The 17,352-nt window shown below is 46.9% G+C and overlaps 1 protein-coding gene across 2 annotated transcripts in view; it reads right to left on the bottom strand.

The window, feature by feature from the left end:
* The window catches only part of SLC6A6 (solute carrier family 6 member 6), a 68,016-nt gene that overhangs the window by 8,165 nt on the left and 42,499 nt on the right, over positions 1-17,352 (bottom strand). For both annotated transcript variants that reach the window (XM_077276662.1, XM_077276660.1), the window contains exons 4-8: positions 13,939-14,173; positions 9,093-9,225; positions 8,701-8,835; positions 2,324-2,427; positions 2,117-2,241 (exon numbers count right to left, since the gene is read on the bottom strand). In XM_077276662.1, the coding sequence (XP_077132777.1) occupies positions 2,117-2,241; positions 2,324-2,427; positions 8,701-8,835; positions 9,093-9,225; positions 13,939-14,173 (732 nt within the window). The remainder of the gene's footprint in view (positions 1-2,116; positions 2,242-2,323; positions 2,428-8,700; positions 8,836-9,092; positions 9,226-13,938; positions 14,174-17,352) is intronic.

Below are 17,352 nucleotides of genomic sequence, written 5' to 3'. Positions count from 1 at the left end.
AGCTTCTGCATCCTCTGCTGAAAAGCCATGAATGCGCGTCTGAGCTAAGTCCTTGTGTATGGGGAGCTCGGAGAGATGGCGGCCTGCTGAATGAACAGCTATCATGTGTAATGGCAGCTTAGGAGCTAACAGCGAATCCGCAGAATTGTGAGTGCAGCTCCGGATGGGAATGATATATAAAACAAAGTAACTTAAGACCAATTAAAGAAGTAAAGCAAAGTTACTGGACATCATTTGTAGATGATGGAGCTGTGGTTCAGGCCCCGGGGCTGGATACAATCACAGCGGCATTTCTATCTCCACTTCAGGGAGGCAGGAGGATTTATACAAGTGGTAACAACCAGCAGAGCAGCACTCTCCCCGGAGCATTACAGCTACTGGCGACAGACATGTTATGGCTTCTGCAGTTGACTCTTGGCCACTTCTAGGCCTCTTATCTCAGTACATGGAAATAATCATGTTAACCCTCGCCCACGGGAGGGGGCGGCCACACCTGCCCAATGCCACATGCACCAGCACTCAGGAGGCCTCATTCTGGACCAGTTCATAGCGACACCCTCACCCATCTGCAGATCCATTATTAATAAAATGTCCAGCGACAGAACCTGCATCGAATGAAGCATATTTTACTGCAGACTATACTGCGGATTTAACTCTTTCAATTTCAGAAGATGAGAACCGCAGTAAAATCAGCAGCATTAACTGATATATTGTGAATGGTAAAATAGCAGCACTGGTCAATTTACACTGTGCAGATATAAAAAGGTGTAAAATCTCATCCACAATGCTGCTGGTGTGAAACACAAATCCAAAGAGAAAGTCCGCTGTGTATACACCCTGCGAGGCCATGACGTAATAGTGACATCGCCACCATCAGTACTGCGATGTGTTACATGTATCACCGTGGCACGATCGGCAACCGGGGCACGATCGGCAACCGGGGCACGATCGGCAACCGGGGCACGATCAGCAACCGGGGCACGATCAGCAACCGGGGCACGATCAGCAACCGGGGCACGATCAGCAACCGCGGCACGATCAGCAACCGCGGCACGATCAGCAACCGCGGCACGATCAGCAACCGCGGCACGATCAGCAACCGCGGCACGATCAGCAACCGCGGCACGATCAGCAACCGCGGCACGATCAGCAACCGCGGCACGATCAGCAACCGCGGCACGATCAGCAACCGCGGCACGATCAGCAACCGCGGCACGATCAGCAACCGGGGCACGATCAGCAACCGGGGCACGATCAGCAACCGGGGCACGATCAGCAACCGCGGCACGATCAGCAACCGCGGCACGATCAGCAACCGCGGCACGATCAGCAACCGCGGCACGATCAGCAACCGCGGCACGATCAGCAACCGCGGCACGATCAGCAACCGCGGCACGATCAGCAACCGCGGCACGATCAGCAACCGCGGCACGATCAGCAACCGCGGCACGATCAGCAACCGCGGCACGATCAGCAACCGCGGCACGATCAGCAACCGCGGCACGATCAGCAACCGCGGCACGATCAGCAACCGCGGCACGATCAGCAACCGCGGCACGATCAGCAACCGCGGCACGATCAGCAAGCTCACGGGTGCTGACAGCAACACAACTGCAGAACTGTGCATATAAACATGGGTCAGACTGAGATAGGGTCAACGTGCATTAGGGGATGGGGTGCATAAGAGAGTCTCATACGCGCACCACCATAGCAGCTATTACTTTGTTAGGACAACATTGTAGCTGCTTGTCAGAGTCACTCAAGAAAAATAAAAAGTGCAGAAAGGAGAGCCGGCACGAGCGCAGGTCCCACGTCCTTCCTCTGTGCAGCCGTGTCGCTCCCTAATTCACTATACACCCCATATTACCGGCAGAAGCTGTATACTGGTGTTCACTGCAGCATTATGTATGATTGTGCCATTCAAAGCAGCGGACAGGAATGTTTATCATAGCCCCCAAAATTAGCAGTAATTATAATAACCCCTCTAGATAACGGTGCAATATGTATTATTCAGACGTTTGTTGCTTCCTGTGGGAATCAGATGTTGGTAAGGGTTCTGCCACCCAACGCTCCGGCAGTCGGCGACAGCCCTCACCGTGTCGTGGTCATACAGTACCTGACTCTGCCACATCTGCAATGTCCACCCCTTGCTCTTGTGCCATGAAGCCCAGGATGGAAAAAATTGCGAAGCCAGACACAAAACTGGTACCGCTGTTGAGGCATCCCAGCAGCAAACAGTCCCTATGTCACACACATGTCACGGAGCAGTGTTAATGACCAGCAAAACCTGCACGCCACCCTCCCCCGCCAAGCGCGGACTTGCCTGTAGCAGTTGTACTTGTACTTGTTGTAACTTCCCAGGGACGTCATGGCTCCTAGACAGATGGCGTAGGAGAAGAAAATCTGGGTTCCGGCATCAATCCAGACCTAATGGTGAAAAGAAACAAAACAGAGAAGAGGCTAAAGTTATAGTCTCAGTCCCCCATGACAACCCTTCCTGTCCCTGTTCCCTGGCAGCTCTACATTATCATAGCAAACAAGATCTTTTATTTCTTAGCTGAACTGGAAAACTGAAATCTGGATTTTCATTGTATGCTGTAAAGCCCAATATCCCTATGATAAAGCTGAGAACACGGACAGGAAGTGTTGTCATGGGGGCATTAAGTCAAGATGATATGGGTAACTCCGCTCGGGATTAACCCCTTAATGACTGCCAATACGTCTTAACTGACCTGAGATATAGGGATGAAATTCTCTTATAGGCGACAATCCAGCAGCTGTCGGCTGTGCACTATAGCTGACAACTTGAATCACAGTTTTAAACAATAATTTCATAAGAGGTCATTCCTTCATTAGCTCACAGCCATCTCTTCTACTCGTAAAAAACCATAACTTTATTCAACAAATACCAAAACAAAATAACAAATAATAGCCAAATCACATCATACCTTCAAAGTGATGAAACCACCAGGGGAGGTGCCCGCCCCTATTCTGGCCTATATGTACCTAGCTACCAGCGGAGGCTGGCGCCCTAACACCTGCGAACTGGCGCCCCCGCTCCACGACGGCTTCCCTGCTCACCCTATAGGGCCCTATGGTGGCAGGGGGTGCGATAGAAACGGAACAGGTAGGTGAGAAAGTGGAGAGATATCTGGAAATTTCTTGGGTCAAAAAGTGCTTCTAGATGGCTAGTACTATAACCTCATGATATTTTAAAGGACCTGTCCTTATTTGATAACTAGATGGTGGCCCGATTCTAACGCATCGGGTATTCTAGAATATGTATGCGTAGTGTATAGCACAGCCCAGGCAGTACATTGCGCAGCCCAGGCAGTACATTGCGCAGCCCACGCAGTACATTGCGCAGCCCACGCAGTATATTGCGCAGCCCATGTTGTATATTGCGCAGCCCACGTAGTATATTGCGCAGCCCACGTAGTATATTGCCCAGCCCACGTAGTATATTGCCCAGCCCATGTAGTATATTGCCCAGCCTACGTTGTATATTGCGCAGCCCACGTAGTATATTGCGCAGCCCACGTAGTATATTGCGCAGCCCACGTAGTATATTGCGCAGCCCACGTAGTATATTGCGCAGGCCATGTTGTATATTGCGCAGCCCACGTATATAGCAATGTGGGCATCATATCCCTGTTTAAAAAAAAAAAAAGAATTAAAGTAAAAAATAGTTATATACTCACCTTCCGTTGGCGCCTGGATCCAGGAAGCGGTTACCGACGCTTGGGGTCCACCGAAGCTCCGCCGAGCCGCTGGCGCCGGCCGCCATCTTCCTTTCCCAGGACGCATTGCGAAATTACCCAGAAGACTTAGCGGTCTCGCGAGACCGCTAAGTCTTCAGGGTAATTTCACAATACATCGCCGGGAACGGAAGATGGCGGCCGGTGCCAGCGGCTCGGCGAACTACGGAGGGTGAGTATAGCAGGTTTTTTGTTTTTTTTATTATTTTTAACATTACATTTTTTTACTATTGATGCCGCATAGGCAGCATCAATAGTAAAAAATTGGGGACACACAGGGTTAATAGCAGCGGTTACGGAGTGCGTTACCCGCGGCATAACGCGGTCTGTTACCGCCGGCATTAACCCTGTGTGAGCGGCGACCAGACAGCGTATGCGGGCGCCGGGCAGTGAGTGCGGGGAGTAAGGAGCGGCCATTTTCTTCCGGACTGTGCACGTTGCTGATTGGTCGTGGCAATGGTCGTGGGCGTTTTGCCACGACCAATCAGCGACTTGGATTCCATGACAGACAGAGGCCGCGACCAATGAATATCCGTGACAGACAGAAGGACAGACAGAAGGACAGACAGACGGAAGTGACCCTTAGACAATTGTATAGTAGATAGACAGTCCTATGTAGATGTATTTATAGATAACTATTTATTCTCCTTTTTGATGAACTGAAAAAGCTACCTTATAATATTAACACTAGGCTATCTGATTCTTGACGTATAATCTAAATGTCACAGCAATATTTTTTGATACTGACCGGGCCCCCCTGGGACCTATAAATCGGGGACACTAGTGGAAACAAGGCAGATTCTATATAATATTAAAGCCTAAATGACTACCAAGAAACCCTCCTACATAACCCAGGACACTGCATCACCTTTGCAAAATGTGCTCATAAAATATGGGAAATTATACACATGTATTTATCTATTTCCCATATTTTATGAGCACATTTTGCAAAGGTGATGCAGTGTCCTGGGTTATGTAGGAGGGTTTCTTGGTAGTCATTTAGGCTTTAATATAATATAGAATTTGTCCCCGATTTATAGCTCCCAGGGGGGCCCTGTCAATATCAAAAAATATTGCTGTGACATCTAGATTATAACATCAAGAATCAGCCTAGTGCTAAACTGAAAAAGCTACCTTCTAATATTATCAAAAAGGAGAATAAATAGTTATCTATAAGTACATCTACATAGGACTGCCTATTATCAAATAAGGACAGGTCCTTAAATTATCATGAGGTTATAGTACTAGCCATCTAGAAGCACTTTTTGACCCAAGAAATTTACAGATCTCTCTCCTCTTTCTCACCTACCTGTTCAATTTCTATCGCACCCCCTGCCACCATAGGGCCCTATAGGGTGAGCAGGGAAGCCGTCGTGGAGCGGGGGCGCCAGTGCGCAGGTGTTAGGGCGCCAACCTCCGCTGGTAGCTAGGTACATATAGGCCAGAATAGGGGCGGGCACCTCCCCTGGTGGTTTCATCACTTTGAAGGTATGATGTGATTTGGTTATTATTTGTTATTTTGTTTTGGTATTTGTTGAATAAAGTTATGGCTTTTATACGAGTAGAAGAGATGGCTGTGAGCTAATGATAGCTGACAACTTGCTGCATCAGCCGCTATCAGTGTTGTCACCGTCCATATCTGTTTAACCCCTTAGATGCTGCTGTCAATAGTGACTACATCATATACATGGTTAACAGACTGTGGCTTCTCCCTCTTTATCCCCATCGGTGCCCTGAGATCATGATTGTCTGGTCCTGATGTTTGCCATGGGAATTCACGACCAAATAACGGCCTTAGAGTCTGACGGCTTTAGTAACCTATTCACAAGTTAGAGACATTTAGTTGGTAAAAATACACTTTTTCATTCCTGCTACATTGTAAAAGCTCCTAAAATGCTAACAAAATAAAATAACATTTTACAAATGGTGCTGATGTAAAGCAGACATGAGGGAAATGTTATTTATTAATGATTTTCTATAGTATGACCATCTGGATTAAAGGGATAATCATTCAAAGTTTGAAAATTGCAAACATTTTTTACATTTCTGATATTTTTAAAAAATAAACATATTGACCTAAATTTCCCATTATCATAAAGTATAATGTGTCACAAAAAAATGATCTCCAAACCAATTGGATTTGTTGAAGCGATCCAGAGTTATTACCACATAAAGTGACACTGGTCAAATTTGAAAAATTTGGCCGGTCGCTAAGGGGTTAAAATATCTAAAAAGAAAACTCATTCCTTAATAGCTTTCAGTGACAATTATCTAATATGTCCGCTAGCAGAACTTCTCGCCCTATAGGCACAGGCTATCTGATAATAGTGCCAGGAAGTCACTTTCTCTGCAGCCCTTAAAGGGCCTAAGGTTAGAAAAACATGGCCGCTTTCTCCTAGAAGCATCCTTGTCAAATATGTCCAAGTGCTGTGCTAGTAAATGAAAGAGATCAATCTGCAACTTGGCTGATGCGACATACACGGCACGACATGGCTGGCATGACACTATATGCAAGACAACATGGCTGGCACGACATGCACGGCAAGACATGGCTGGCACGGCAAGGCATGGATGAAACGACAACATGGCTGGCACGACAACACGCACAACAAGACATGGCTGGCACAACACTACATGCAAGACAACATGGCTGGCACGACACTACAGGCACGGCAAAACATGGCTAGCAGGACACTACAGGCACGGCAAGACATGGCTAGCAGGACACTACAGGCACGGCAAGACATGGCTGGCACGGCAAGGCATGGATGAAACGACAGCATGGCTGGCACGACACGACACGCACGGCAAGACATGGCTGACACGACACTATATGCAAGACAACATGGCTGGCACGACAACACGCACAACAAGACATGGCTGGCACAACACTACATGCAAGACAACATGGCTGGCACGACACTACAGGCACGGCAAAACATGGCTAGCAGGACACTACAGGCACGGCAAGACATGGCTAGCAGGACACTACAGGCACGGCAAGACATGGCTGGCACGGCAAGGCATGGATGAAACGACAGCATGGCTGGCACGACACGACACGCACGGCAAGACATGGCTGACACGACACTATATGCAAGACAACATGGCTGGCACGACAACACGCACAACAAGACATGGCTGGCACGACACTATATGCAAGACAACATGGCTGGCACGACACGCACAAGAAGACATGGCTGGCACGACACTACCCCATAAATTGCCACCAGACCCACAGTGCGATACAGGCGCCTCCGGCTGCTCCCTGTACATTCATCCACAATGACGGCAGACTGTTACATGGTGCATGGATGTGCGGTTCTCTATGCAGAAGTGTAAATGGCCCCGAGGAGATGTCCCCTGTGATTGCTCCTTAGTAACTCTCACCGATACGGATTCCTGAGCGTTTATTGCATTTCCACTTTGCACAATTGGTCCCTGCGGCATCTACATGAGCGGCCAGTAAGGCTTCATTCATACTGTCGTCAGAGACTCCCATCGGAGCCTTCATTGTCAGATTAGATGGGAACCTTTGTTCTTCAACTAAGGAGCAACTGCAGAAATATTAAAGGATTTTAACCCCTTGGAGATGCAGCTATTTTTTGTTTTTGCACTTTTGCTTTTTCCTTCTCTTCTACCAAGAGCCATCATTTTATTATTTTTCCCTCCACATTCCCATATGAGGGCTGTTTTCTTGCAGGACGAGTTGTAGCTTTGAATAATATCATTCATTTCATCTTCTAATGCACTGGAATAGGGGAAACAAATCCAAGTGTTGATAAAACGGTAAAAAAAAAAAAAAAGTTGTTGGTTTTTGGGTTTTGCTTTCCCGGTGTTCATTGTATGATAAAAATGATCAGGTAACATGATTTTTCCAGTATTATTCAATTATACGATACCCAGAAAAGGTGATTAAAAAATATACAGAAAAACAATTTTTTTGAACTCAGTAACTTTTTTATTTTTCCGTCTATGGAGCTGTCTGAGAATTTTTTTTATTATTTATTTGGGGGGCTGCGTTTTTTTTGCCACCATTTGGAGTACATATAATATTTTGAGATTTTTATATTTTCTTTTTATTGCATTTTTTGAGAGGTGCAGCAACCGAATAAAAGCAATTCTGCAGCCTAAACCGCACTTACTGTACAGATTAAATCATTTTAGATTTAGATAGGACTGGACTTTGACAGACGCGGCGATACCATATAGATGTTTAATTTTTGAAACTGAGAAAAGGGAGGTGATCGAACCTTAATATTTTTTTATTTATTAATTGCTTGGTTTTTTATACATTTTTTTTTGTTCAGTGTATTTTTTTTATTTTACTTTGAGTCCCTTTAGTGAACTTATAATCACTTGTTGCTCAAAATGAAAATGCTGGGTGCCACGCAAACACCAAGGCAGCGGTGACGGGAGCCCTCACCACGACCCTGGCAACCACATGGTGATCGTGCGACACAAAGACTGCAAGCCTGAAATGCTGGTGTCAGAGAATGACTACACCATTTAAAGGGGATTTATCCACAAACAAAAGTATAATTTAATCAAATAGATCTTGGAGTAATAATAATTTCCACAATTGGATGTGTTTTGATAAAACGTTCCTGTGCTGAGATAATCTTACCAACGTACCGCCGCTGTGTACTGTGTAATGGCTGTGGCCATGTTCCTGCACGGTCAGACACAGACGTTACATGGCAGGGACACATTTCTAGGATTATCTCAGCACAGGAACATTTTATCAAAACACACCCAATTGTGGAATAATTAATCCAAAATTATCAAGAAAACTCTCAGGTGAAAAAAAAAACCAACAACAAAAAAAAAATCAGAGGTCTGTTTGAGGCCCGACCCTGCATCCGGCGTGTGACACACGTATACGTTACACAGGAGGGAATTAGGGAGTTTCTACCCGGCTGCATAAAAATGGCGCACTCACCTGAGGGTCTGCTAAGCGATTGATGTCTGGATACAGATAAAATTTGATCCCTTCTGCGGCTCCGGGAAGGGTGACCCCACGGATCAGCAAGACGATAAGCATAATGAACGGAAACGTGGCCGTGAAATATACGACCTGCAGGGAGAGCAGAAAACACCACGGTCAGGGCCGCTGAGGCCATACAGGGAGGCTTTACCTATGGGCATGTGGGCACATTTACAGGAACTGGCACAGGCACCTGGCTGCCAATCTCTGGATGAGGACCGCTGCGGCCTTGGCGGACACGCGATGCAGCGCATTATCATCAGTGGTGCTCCGATATACGGACGGTGACGTGAATTCTTCACATCTACTGAAGCACAATACTAGACGAGCGCCGGGTCCCATCTTACCTTCCCCGTGGAGCGGACACCTTTCCAAATACAGAAAAAGCAGATGACCCAGGTGAGCAGAAGGCACAGCGCCAGGTCCCACTTCACTATGCCAACATCATCAATTCCCTTTGATAAACTAAGAACTTTATTCCTAAAAGAAAGAGGAAAAAAATAAAATCACAATGACCTCGATGGTAAATGGAGGTTTCCTTTAACAGGCTGTCATCACAGGGTCACACCACACACCTGGCATACGCTCCTACAACACCCTGACGGAGACGTCCGTTGGGGCCTCATGGAGCGGTATAATTGTCCTAGCTCAGGCCACTATGGCCGGAGGGACCATCACGTAATCTCCACTTATGAGGACGGTAAATTGGCTTGGGACAGACGATGCAGAACCATGGATGCACAAGGAGCGCTGCGGCCATGATACTGAACACTAAACGATGCTACTTATCCTCAGTACGGCTCCGCCACTTGGATCATTAATCACAGGGTTTGGCTTTCATGTGATTTTATTTCTTCCCGTTGGCAGGACGGACCCACAACAACTGCCTGGAACGTCTGGCAGAGAGCGAACCGTCCTGCATCACATAACGAGAGCGCGGCAAACCTAAGGGAAATGGCAGGAGGAATCTCCAGTCCCCTGGTGCGCACAGTATGAACCCCGGACCTCACGATCTAATGTCTGGCCGGTGTCATCCATCTTTCCCGGGCTATGGATAGTGCATGACTACAGAGAATGACCCATGTTTCTGAGCTGCGGAGGAGCCACAATGGGCCTGCCATAGAGAGGGGCCGCCAGTCACAGACAGCTGGGTGCCCCCTTTGTAGGAGCTGGGGTGGCAGCCATATTGGTTAGACCCAGCTTTTCCTGAATGAGATAACTGGACAAACCTTTCATTTCTACATTTTTAACTTTACGATTTTCCTCCTAACCATAGACATACACATTCCAGAGCCGGGCCGTCCATCGTCACTTCTGACCCCCATTTCCTGAACATCTGCGGGTCCCGAGAGAGCGTTATTCGCATTGAGTAAACAAAGCCGAGAGGAGCCGCACATTGGCGCCACAGTCACTAAAACATGAAAACCACGGCATCTTTCTACTTCACCGTTTTCTGACGTGATATGGAAACAATCAGCAAGCAGGTCAGCTGCCGCAGCCAAATATTTGTCTCGTCCTCCCTACATTCTGGGGCGTCAGTAAACAGGTTGGGGCCCCGACTGCCGGTGGCCAGACAACTTCCTAATCAGGGAGAAGTAGCCACCGGCAATAAAGAGTTAAAAGGGTGAAATGGTCACAAATCAGCTCATTTATTAAATCCCAAAAGAGAGGCCTCATTACCCATAGCAACCATTTACCATAGCAACCGTTTACCCAGTGTAGGATGTAAACTGAAAGCCACGCTCTGATTGGGCACCACTGCAGCAAATCAGGAGGCTCTTTTCATTTCCCGTAGAGCCTTAAATAAATGAGAATTGGAACCTGATTGGTTGCTATGGGTAACTCCTCCATTTACCATTTGCACCAATTCTGAGAAATTCGAGGGCATCAAGTTCCCTTTAGAGACTCTGCTGCTCTCAAAGCTGCAGCAAAACAAGAGGGATGAGGACATCAAAGATTCCAGGGTCTATTTTAGATCTAAACTATTTATCATCCAACTTCCCGGACAGTAAGACGCCGCGGTCAGAGCGAGCAGATGGCGACCGGCGTCTATTAATATCCGAATAAATACAATATATCAAGTAACACAAAGAGATACGAGTCACCGGCGGGTAAAGGGGCCCCCAGAATTCACATGAAGGAGCCCCCAAACTCTATTTATCGGTTACCCAATACGATCCCGGAAAGCTGGTCGGCGACCACACGGCCAGGATTACTGTGCCCACCCGAGTGGTCAGGAACCGTACAACGCATCAATACCTCCAGGTTTCTCTAGTCCTGGACAATCCCTTTAAGTACAATCTCCATCCTCTATACCAAGAGCGGAGCTGACCCCATCGGAGGGCCATGGCCCCTTCAACAAGCGGATCAGTGATGGTGTGGAGTCGGACCCCCACCAATTTGACATTGATGGCCAATGTGAAGGACCCAATCAATCAACTCGTCAATTTTTGTTTTTGCACCCGTCTTTCATAACTTTTTTATTTTTACATCGACAGACTTTTTTTGTGGGACGAATTGACAATATTCTACCATATAACCTACTGAAAAATGGGGGGAAAAAATCCTAAGTGGAATTAAAAAAAATTGCAGTGTCATCATAGTTTTTGGTTTATTTTATGGTGTTCACTGTGTGGCAAAAAAGGCAAGAACATGCTACAACTCAGTACGATTACAGCAGAACAGAAATGTTATCGGTTTTTAGTATTATTCTAGGGACATAACAAAAAAATCTCAAATATATACCTTATATTACTACAAATAAAATAATGTGATGCCCATTACTTATCCCCCTTATATGAAGACATGTGGGTGTCATCTTTACGTGCCAAATGTAGCAGTTTATTAGTACAATTTTGGGGTAAGTGACAATTTGATTGTTTTCTATTTTTTGAAAGTGAAAGAAAAAAAAATTCAAAATCCCAGAATTCCTGATTATTTCTTTTCTGATGTTCACCTTTCGGGTTAATTAACTTTAGATTTTGATTGGAATTTTACAGACTTAATGATACTAAGTCTGCTTTAAAAAATAAAATAAATAAATAATAAAAATTCTGTAGGGAAAAGGGAATTAGTCAACTATTGTTTTTATGTAATAATTTTGAAAACTTTTTTTTATTATTATTTTGCACTATATTTTTTGAATCCCCCTATATAACTTGAACCTGAGATTGTTTAATCGCTTGTTCCAAAGATTGTAAAACTTTAGTATCACAGTATATAGAACAAATGACGATTTCATTCTGAAGACAAACCTGCGGCAGGGCTTCATGCCTGTACAAAGATGGTGACAGCTGTCATGGGAGCCAATCAGAACCCTGCGTCACTAGCCCTAATTGCTGCCGATAGAGGCAGGTACTGGCTGGGTTATACCTCTCCTGTATGAAGCAGTTTAAGCTCCTAAGCCCTCTCTCCATGCTGGGACCCTCCATGGGATATATCATTAAACTTCAGGACAACCCCTAAAACAAGATCCGTACCTGGAAAAGTTGTGAGACAATTATAGGTCATTTAAACCAAACATTCACAACTTTCTAAACAGCAAAATCGGGCAAGTTACACACCCATACAAACCTGTCACCAAGTTACAAGGCCAAGTTATCTAGCAAAGCTGGGTGACAACGAATATGGCTGCCATTACAGCTCCCCTGGGCCAGCTCATTTCAGATTAGTTTTACACCTTTGTTTCTCAGATTCCTTCCATCTCAACGTCCATACGGGTTCTGACCCTAAGCAGGTGCCAAGATGACATTTACTCTGTTTGCCAAAGCCAAGATGGGACGGCTCCAAACTTTGCAGTCAATAATTAACCGACAGGACAAATAAAGCTATCACTGGGCGATTATATACAGGGAAGGGGAAGTTACTGATAAGAAAGTCCCATGGGCGTTGTAATACAAAGTTTACAGTAACAGAGTGATCCACATGTTGGTGGAGGGAGAGTGTTTAAAAGGTATTCTCATTCCATTAAAGGGGATGTCACCTTCTGGAAAGCCCCTCATCTATAACCTGAAGGTGCTGGAAAACATATAAAATAAATAATAACACATCTATACTTCTATCTCACAACCGCTGCTCTCAGCCGGTAAGTCTCGTGAAGCAAAGTCGCGTAATTGCTGCAGCCCATCAGCAGCTGATCGTCTGCAGCCGTCACAGTTAGTTCTGCGCAGACTAGCAGTGTTCATGTGACCAGACTGGTGGGGGATACAGTGGCGCCACTCCGAGAGGTAAGTATTGATCTTTTTTTTTTATACTTTATCCAGTCCCAGTAGTGGAAAACGTCTTTAAGTGATGGAATATTACTAGGCGATGATCAGTGGAGGCTGACCTAGGGGGCTCTTCAGGATCCCAAATTTTTCAATGTGCCCTCATCTCGTTACTGTAAATGACAGCACCCCGGTCTTGGAGCTGGGCAGTGTGCGGCCAGGACCATCGGTGCGGACTGAAAAAAGGAGATAAGGACTCCGACACTGCACCAAAAACACGGCCCCATCATTCTCAAGATTAGTCCAGCTGACAGAGATCCGACCACCACTGACCCTCACGATAAACCATCACTTTATGAGATTGAAACATCCCAGTAAGAATTTATTCATAGAGAACAAAATTATAGTAAAATTCTTTTAAAGGGGTTGGTCATTACGTTCCCAGTTCTTGGGCACTGATGCCGGTGTTCCCCACCCAATTCCTCACCATTCTTCTGCCAGGAAAAATAACGTGACCCTCGCTGATGTCACTCGCCGTAAGACACTGGTGGCAGTGCCGAAGAACATCAGGAGTCTGGTTGGGCAATATATGAAGCCCAAACCAAAATGTTACCACGAGTGCCGGATCTCGGTGACCCATCACTTCTGGGCTCCTGAAAGCCTCGCTAGATTAGTTATACACCACAAACCTCCATGTTACTGCATCCCTGGACCAAGGTGGAGCACAGCTGTGCTTGAATACATCACCATTTTCAAGATTTCTGCTTGCTGTCAGTGAATGCGACGAATATGAAATATGGCTCTGATCATGTACAGCTGCCACAGATACATGGCTTCTTCAAAAGATGGGAACTTAGGACATTTTTCCAGCCTAAAAAGTAAACTATGAGTCTCCATTCACTGGTGGCAAGCAGGGGCAGGTAATAGTTGCAGATATCCTTTAGTGTCTACCACTATAACAGCCCCGACATCGGCCTCATGTACTCACTCCCAGAACTCTGTCACTGGGGAGGTGAAGTTGGTGGAGTTCAGTGACAACCACGTGGTCCTGTTCTTCCGAAACGTGTCCTCCACGCAGGTCGGGGTGTTCCACAGCTGGTGGCACAGAGCCCACGGCAGCTGACTTTGGAAAGACTGGAACAAGTAATAGACCCCCCAGGCCAGGATGACAATGTAGTAGACGTTGAGGAGAGACACGATGACGATAGAGGCGTAGCCGATTCCTGCAGAGGAGGAAACACAAAGATGGCTGTAAATACAGGAGATTTACTGTACATGGAGATGCATGGTCTGTGCTGGATCTCTAGTAGATCACGTGGCGGCCTTGGCAGCGATCACTGGGCATGAGGCGACGCTACACGTATCCTGCAGCCTAATGGACTATTGTTACTCCACATAATGGCCGCATCCAACAGGACTCTCACATGGAAGCGACACCCAAAGGTGAGAAGTGCGAGAAGCAGAAGTGTCACAAGTGCAGAGAAAGGGTGTTTCCACGTCCAACATTTCGGGCTTATCCTAAAGCCGCAGGTCTCGCCTTTCTAAAGAACAAGGTCGAGGCTTGACTATTTATGGAAAGCGCTGCGCATACACGCACGTACCCCCATATACACAGACCGCCATACATACACAGACCGCCATATATACACAGACCGCCATATATACACAGACCGCCATATATACTATACACAGCAATATACACAAGGCACACACTACAGTATATACACATCTAAATACACAAACTTTTACGCAACCTTTTTCCTGAATTGCGCCCCTAATTTCCACATCTGTCCTTCTGCACTTTCCCTCTCATTTGCTGCCAGGTTTGTGTAATGTTTTTCGTATTCTTTGTATACAGATTTATGGTGACATCTTTATCCTGTGATTTGTGTTTTACGACTCTCATAACATAACTGACTGTCCCTGTCACCGTCTGGGGCCTCAGCTCTCAGCGTATCGTCCCTGACTAAGAAGCTACAGACAGGACAGGCCCAGAATAGCCCCTGTAATGTGACAGCAGAGCTCTGCGCCCAGCGAGACCGGAGTGATCACATCTCACATCACTACTGTAATGTCCGCTGGATCTCACCAATCTGGAGTCTAAATGTATAACGAGAATCTCTCATAAGATATAACAAAATGAGTGTCGGCGTCATCATCCTGCATCCCGAGTGTCAGCGTCATCATCCTGCACCCCGAGTGTCGGCGTCATTATCCTGCACCCCGAGTGTCAGTGTCATTATCCTGCACCCTCAGTGTCATTATCCTGCACCCCGATTGTCAGCGTCATTATCCTATAACCGGAGTATCAGTGTCATTATCCTGCACCCCGAGTGTCAGCGTCATTATCCTGCACCCCGAGTGTCAGCGTCATTATCCTGCACCCCAAGTGTCAGCGTCATTATCCTGCACCCCGAGTGTCAGCGTCATTATCCTGTACCCTTAGTGTCAGTGTCATTATCCTGCACCCTCAGTGTCATTATCCTGCACCCCGATTGTCAGCGTCATTATCCTGCACCCCGAGTGTCAGTGTCATTATCCTGTACCCTTAGTGTCAGTGTCATTATCCTGCACCCCGAGTGTCAGTGTCATTATCCTGTACCCTTAGTGTCAGTGTCATTATCCTGCACCCCGAGTGTCAGCGTCATTATCCTGCACCCCGAGTGTCAGCGTCATTATCCTGTACCCCGAGTGTCGGCGTCATTATCCTGTACCCCGAGTGTCGGCGTCATTATCCTGTACCCCGAGTGTCGGCGTCATTATCCTGTACCCCGAGTGTCGGCGTCATTATCCTGTACCCCGAGTGTCGGCGTCATTATCCTGTACCCCGAGTGTCGGCGTCATTATCCTGTACCCCGAGTGTCGGCGTCATTATCCTGTACCCCGAGTGTCGGCGTCATCCTGTACCCCGAGTGTCGGCGTCATCCTGTACCCCGAGTGTCGGCGTCATTATCCTGCATCCCGAGTGTCGGCGTCATTATCCTGCATCCCGAGTGTCGGCGTCATTATCCTGCATCCCGAGTGTCGGCGTCATTATCCTGCATCCCGAGTGTCGGCGTCATTATCCTGCATCCCGAGTGTCGGCGTCATTATCCTGTACCCCCAGTGTCAGTGTCATTATCGTGTACCCCCAGTGTTAGTGTCATTATCCTGTACCCTTAGTGTCAGTGTCAGTATCCTGTACCCCAAGTGTCAGTGTCATTATCCTGTACCCCCAGTGTTAGTGTCATTATCCTGTACCCTTAATGTCAGTGTCAGTATCCTGTACCCCAAGTGTCAGTATCCTGTACCCCCAGTGTTAGTGTCATTATCCTGTACCCCCAGTGTCAGTGTCAGTATCCTGTACCCCAAGTGTCAGTGTCATTATCCTGTACCCCCAGTGTCAGTGTCAGTATCCTGTACCCCAAGTGTCAGTGTCATTATCCTGTACCCCCAGTGTTAGTGTCATTATCCTGTACCCTTAGTGTCAGTGTCAGTATCCTGTACCCCAAGTGTCAGTGTCATTATCCTGTACCCCCAGTGTTAGTGTCATTATCCTGTACCCTTAATGTCAGTGTCAGTATCCTGTACCCCAAGTGTCAGTGTCATTATCCTGTACCCCGAGTGTCAGTGTCATTATCCTGTACCCCCAGTGTCAGTGTCATTATCCTGTACCCCCAGTGTCAGTGTCATTATCCTGTACCCCCAGTGACCCCGAGTGTCAGTGTCATTATCCTGTACCCCGAGTGTCAGTGTCATTATCCTGTACCCCGAGTGTCAGTGTCATTATCCTGTACCCCGAGTGTCAGTGTCATTATCCTGTACCCCGAGTACCAGTGTCATTATCCTGTACCCCGAGTGTCAGTGTCATTATCCTGTACCCCGAGTGTCAGCGTCATTATCCTGTACCCCGAGTGTCAGTGTCATTATCCTGTACCCCGAGTGTCAGTGTCATTATCCTGTATCCCGAGTGTCGGCGTCATTATCCTGCACCCCCAGTGTCAGTGTCATTATCCTATACCCCGAGTGTCAGTGTCATTATCCTGTACCCCGAGTGTCAGTGTCATTATCCTGTACCCCCAGTGTCAGTGTCATTATCCTGTACCCTTAGTGTCAGTTTCATTATCCTGCACCCTCAGTGTCATTATCCTGTACCCCCAGTGTCAGTGTCATTATCCTGTACCCTTAGTGTCAGTTTCATTATCCTGCACCCTCAGCGTCATTATCCTGTACCCCGAGTGTCAGTGTCATTATCCTGTACCCCCAGTGTCAGTGTCATTATCCTGTACCCCCAGTGTCAGTGTCATTATCCTGTATCCCGAGTGTCGGCGTCATTATCCTGTACCCCCAGTGTCAGTGTCATTATCCTGTACCCCCAGTGTCAGTGTCATTATCCTGTACCCCGAGTGTCAGTGACATTATC

The sequence above is a fragment of the Ranitomeya variabilis genome, chromosome 8, assembly GCF_051348905.1.
Source record: "Ranitomeya variabilis isolate aRanVar5 chromosome 8, aRanVar5.hap1, whole genome shotgun sequence".
NCBI classification, from domain to species: Eukaryota; Metazoa; Chordata; class Amphibia; order Anura; family Dendrobatidae; genus Ranitomeya; species Ranitomeya variabilis.
Note: the sequence above shows the minus strand (reverse complement) of the source record. Positions and strands in the feature narration are given on the sequence as shown.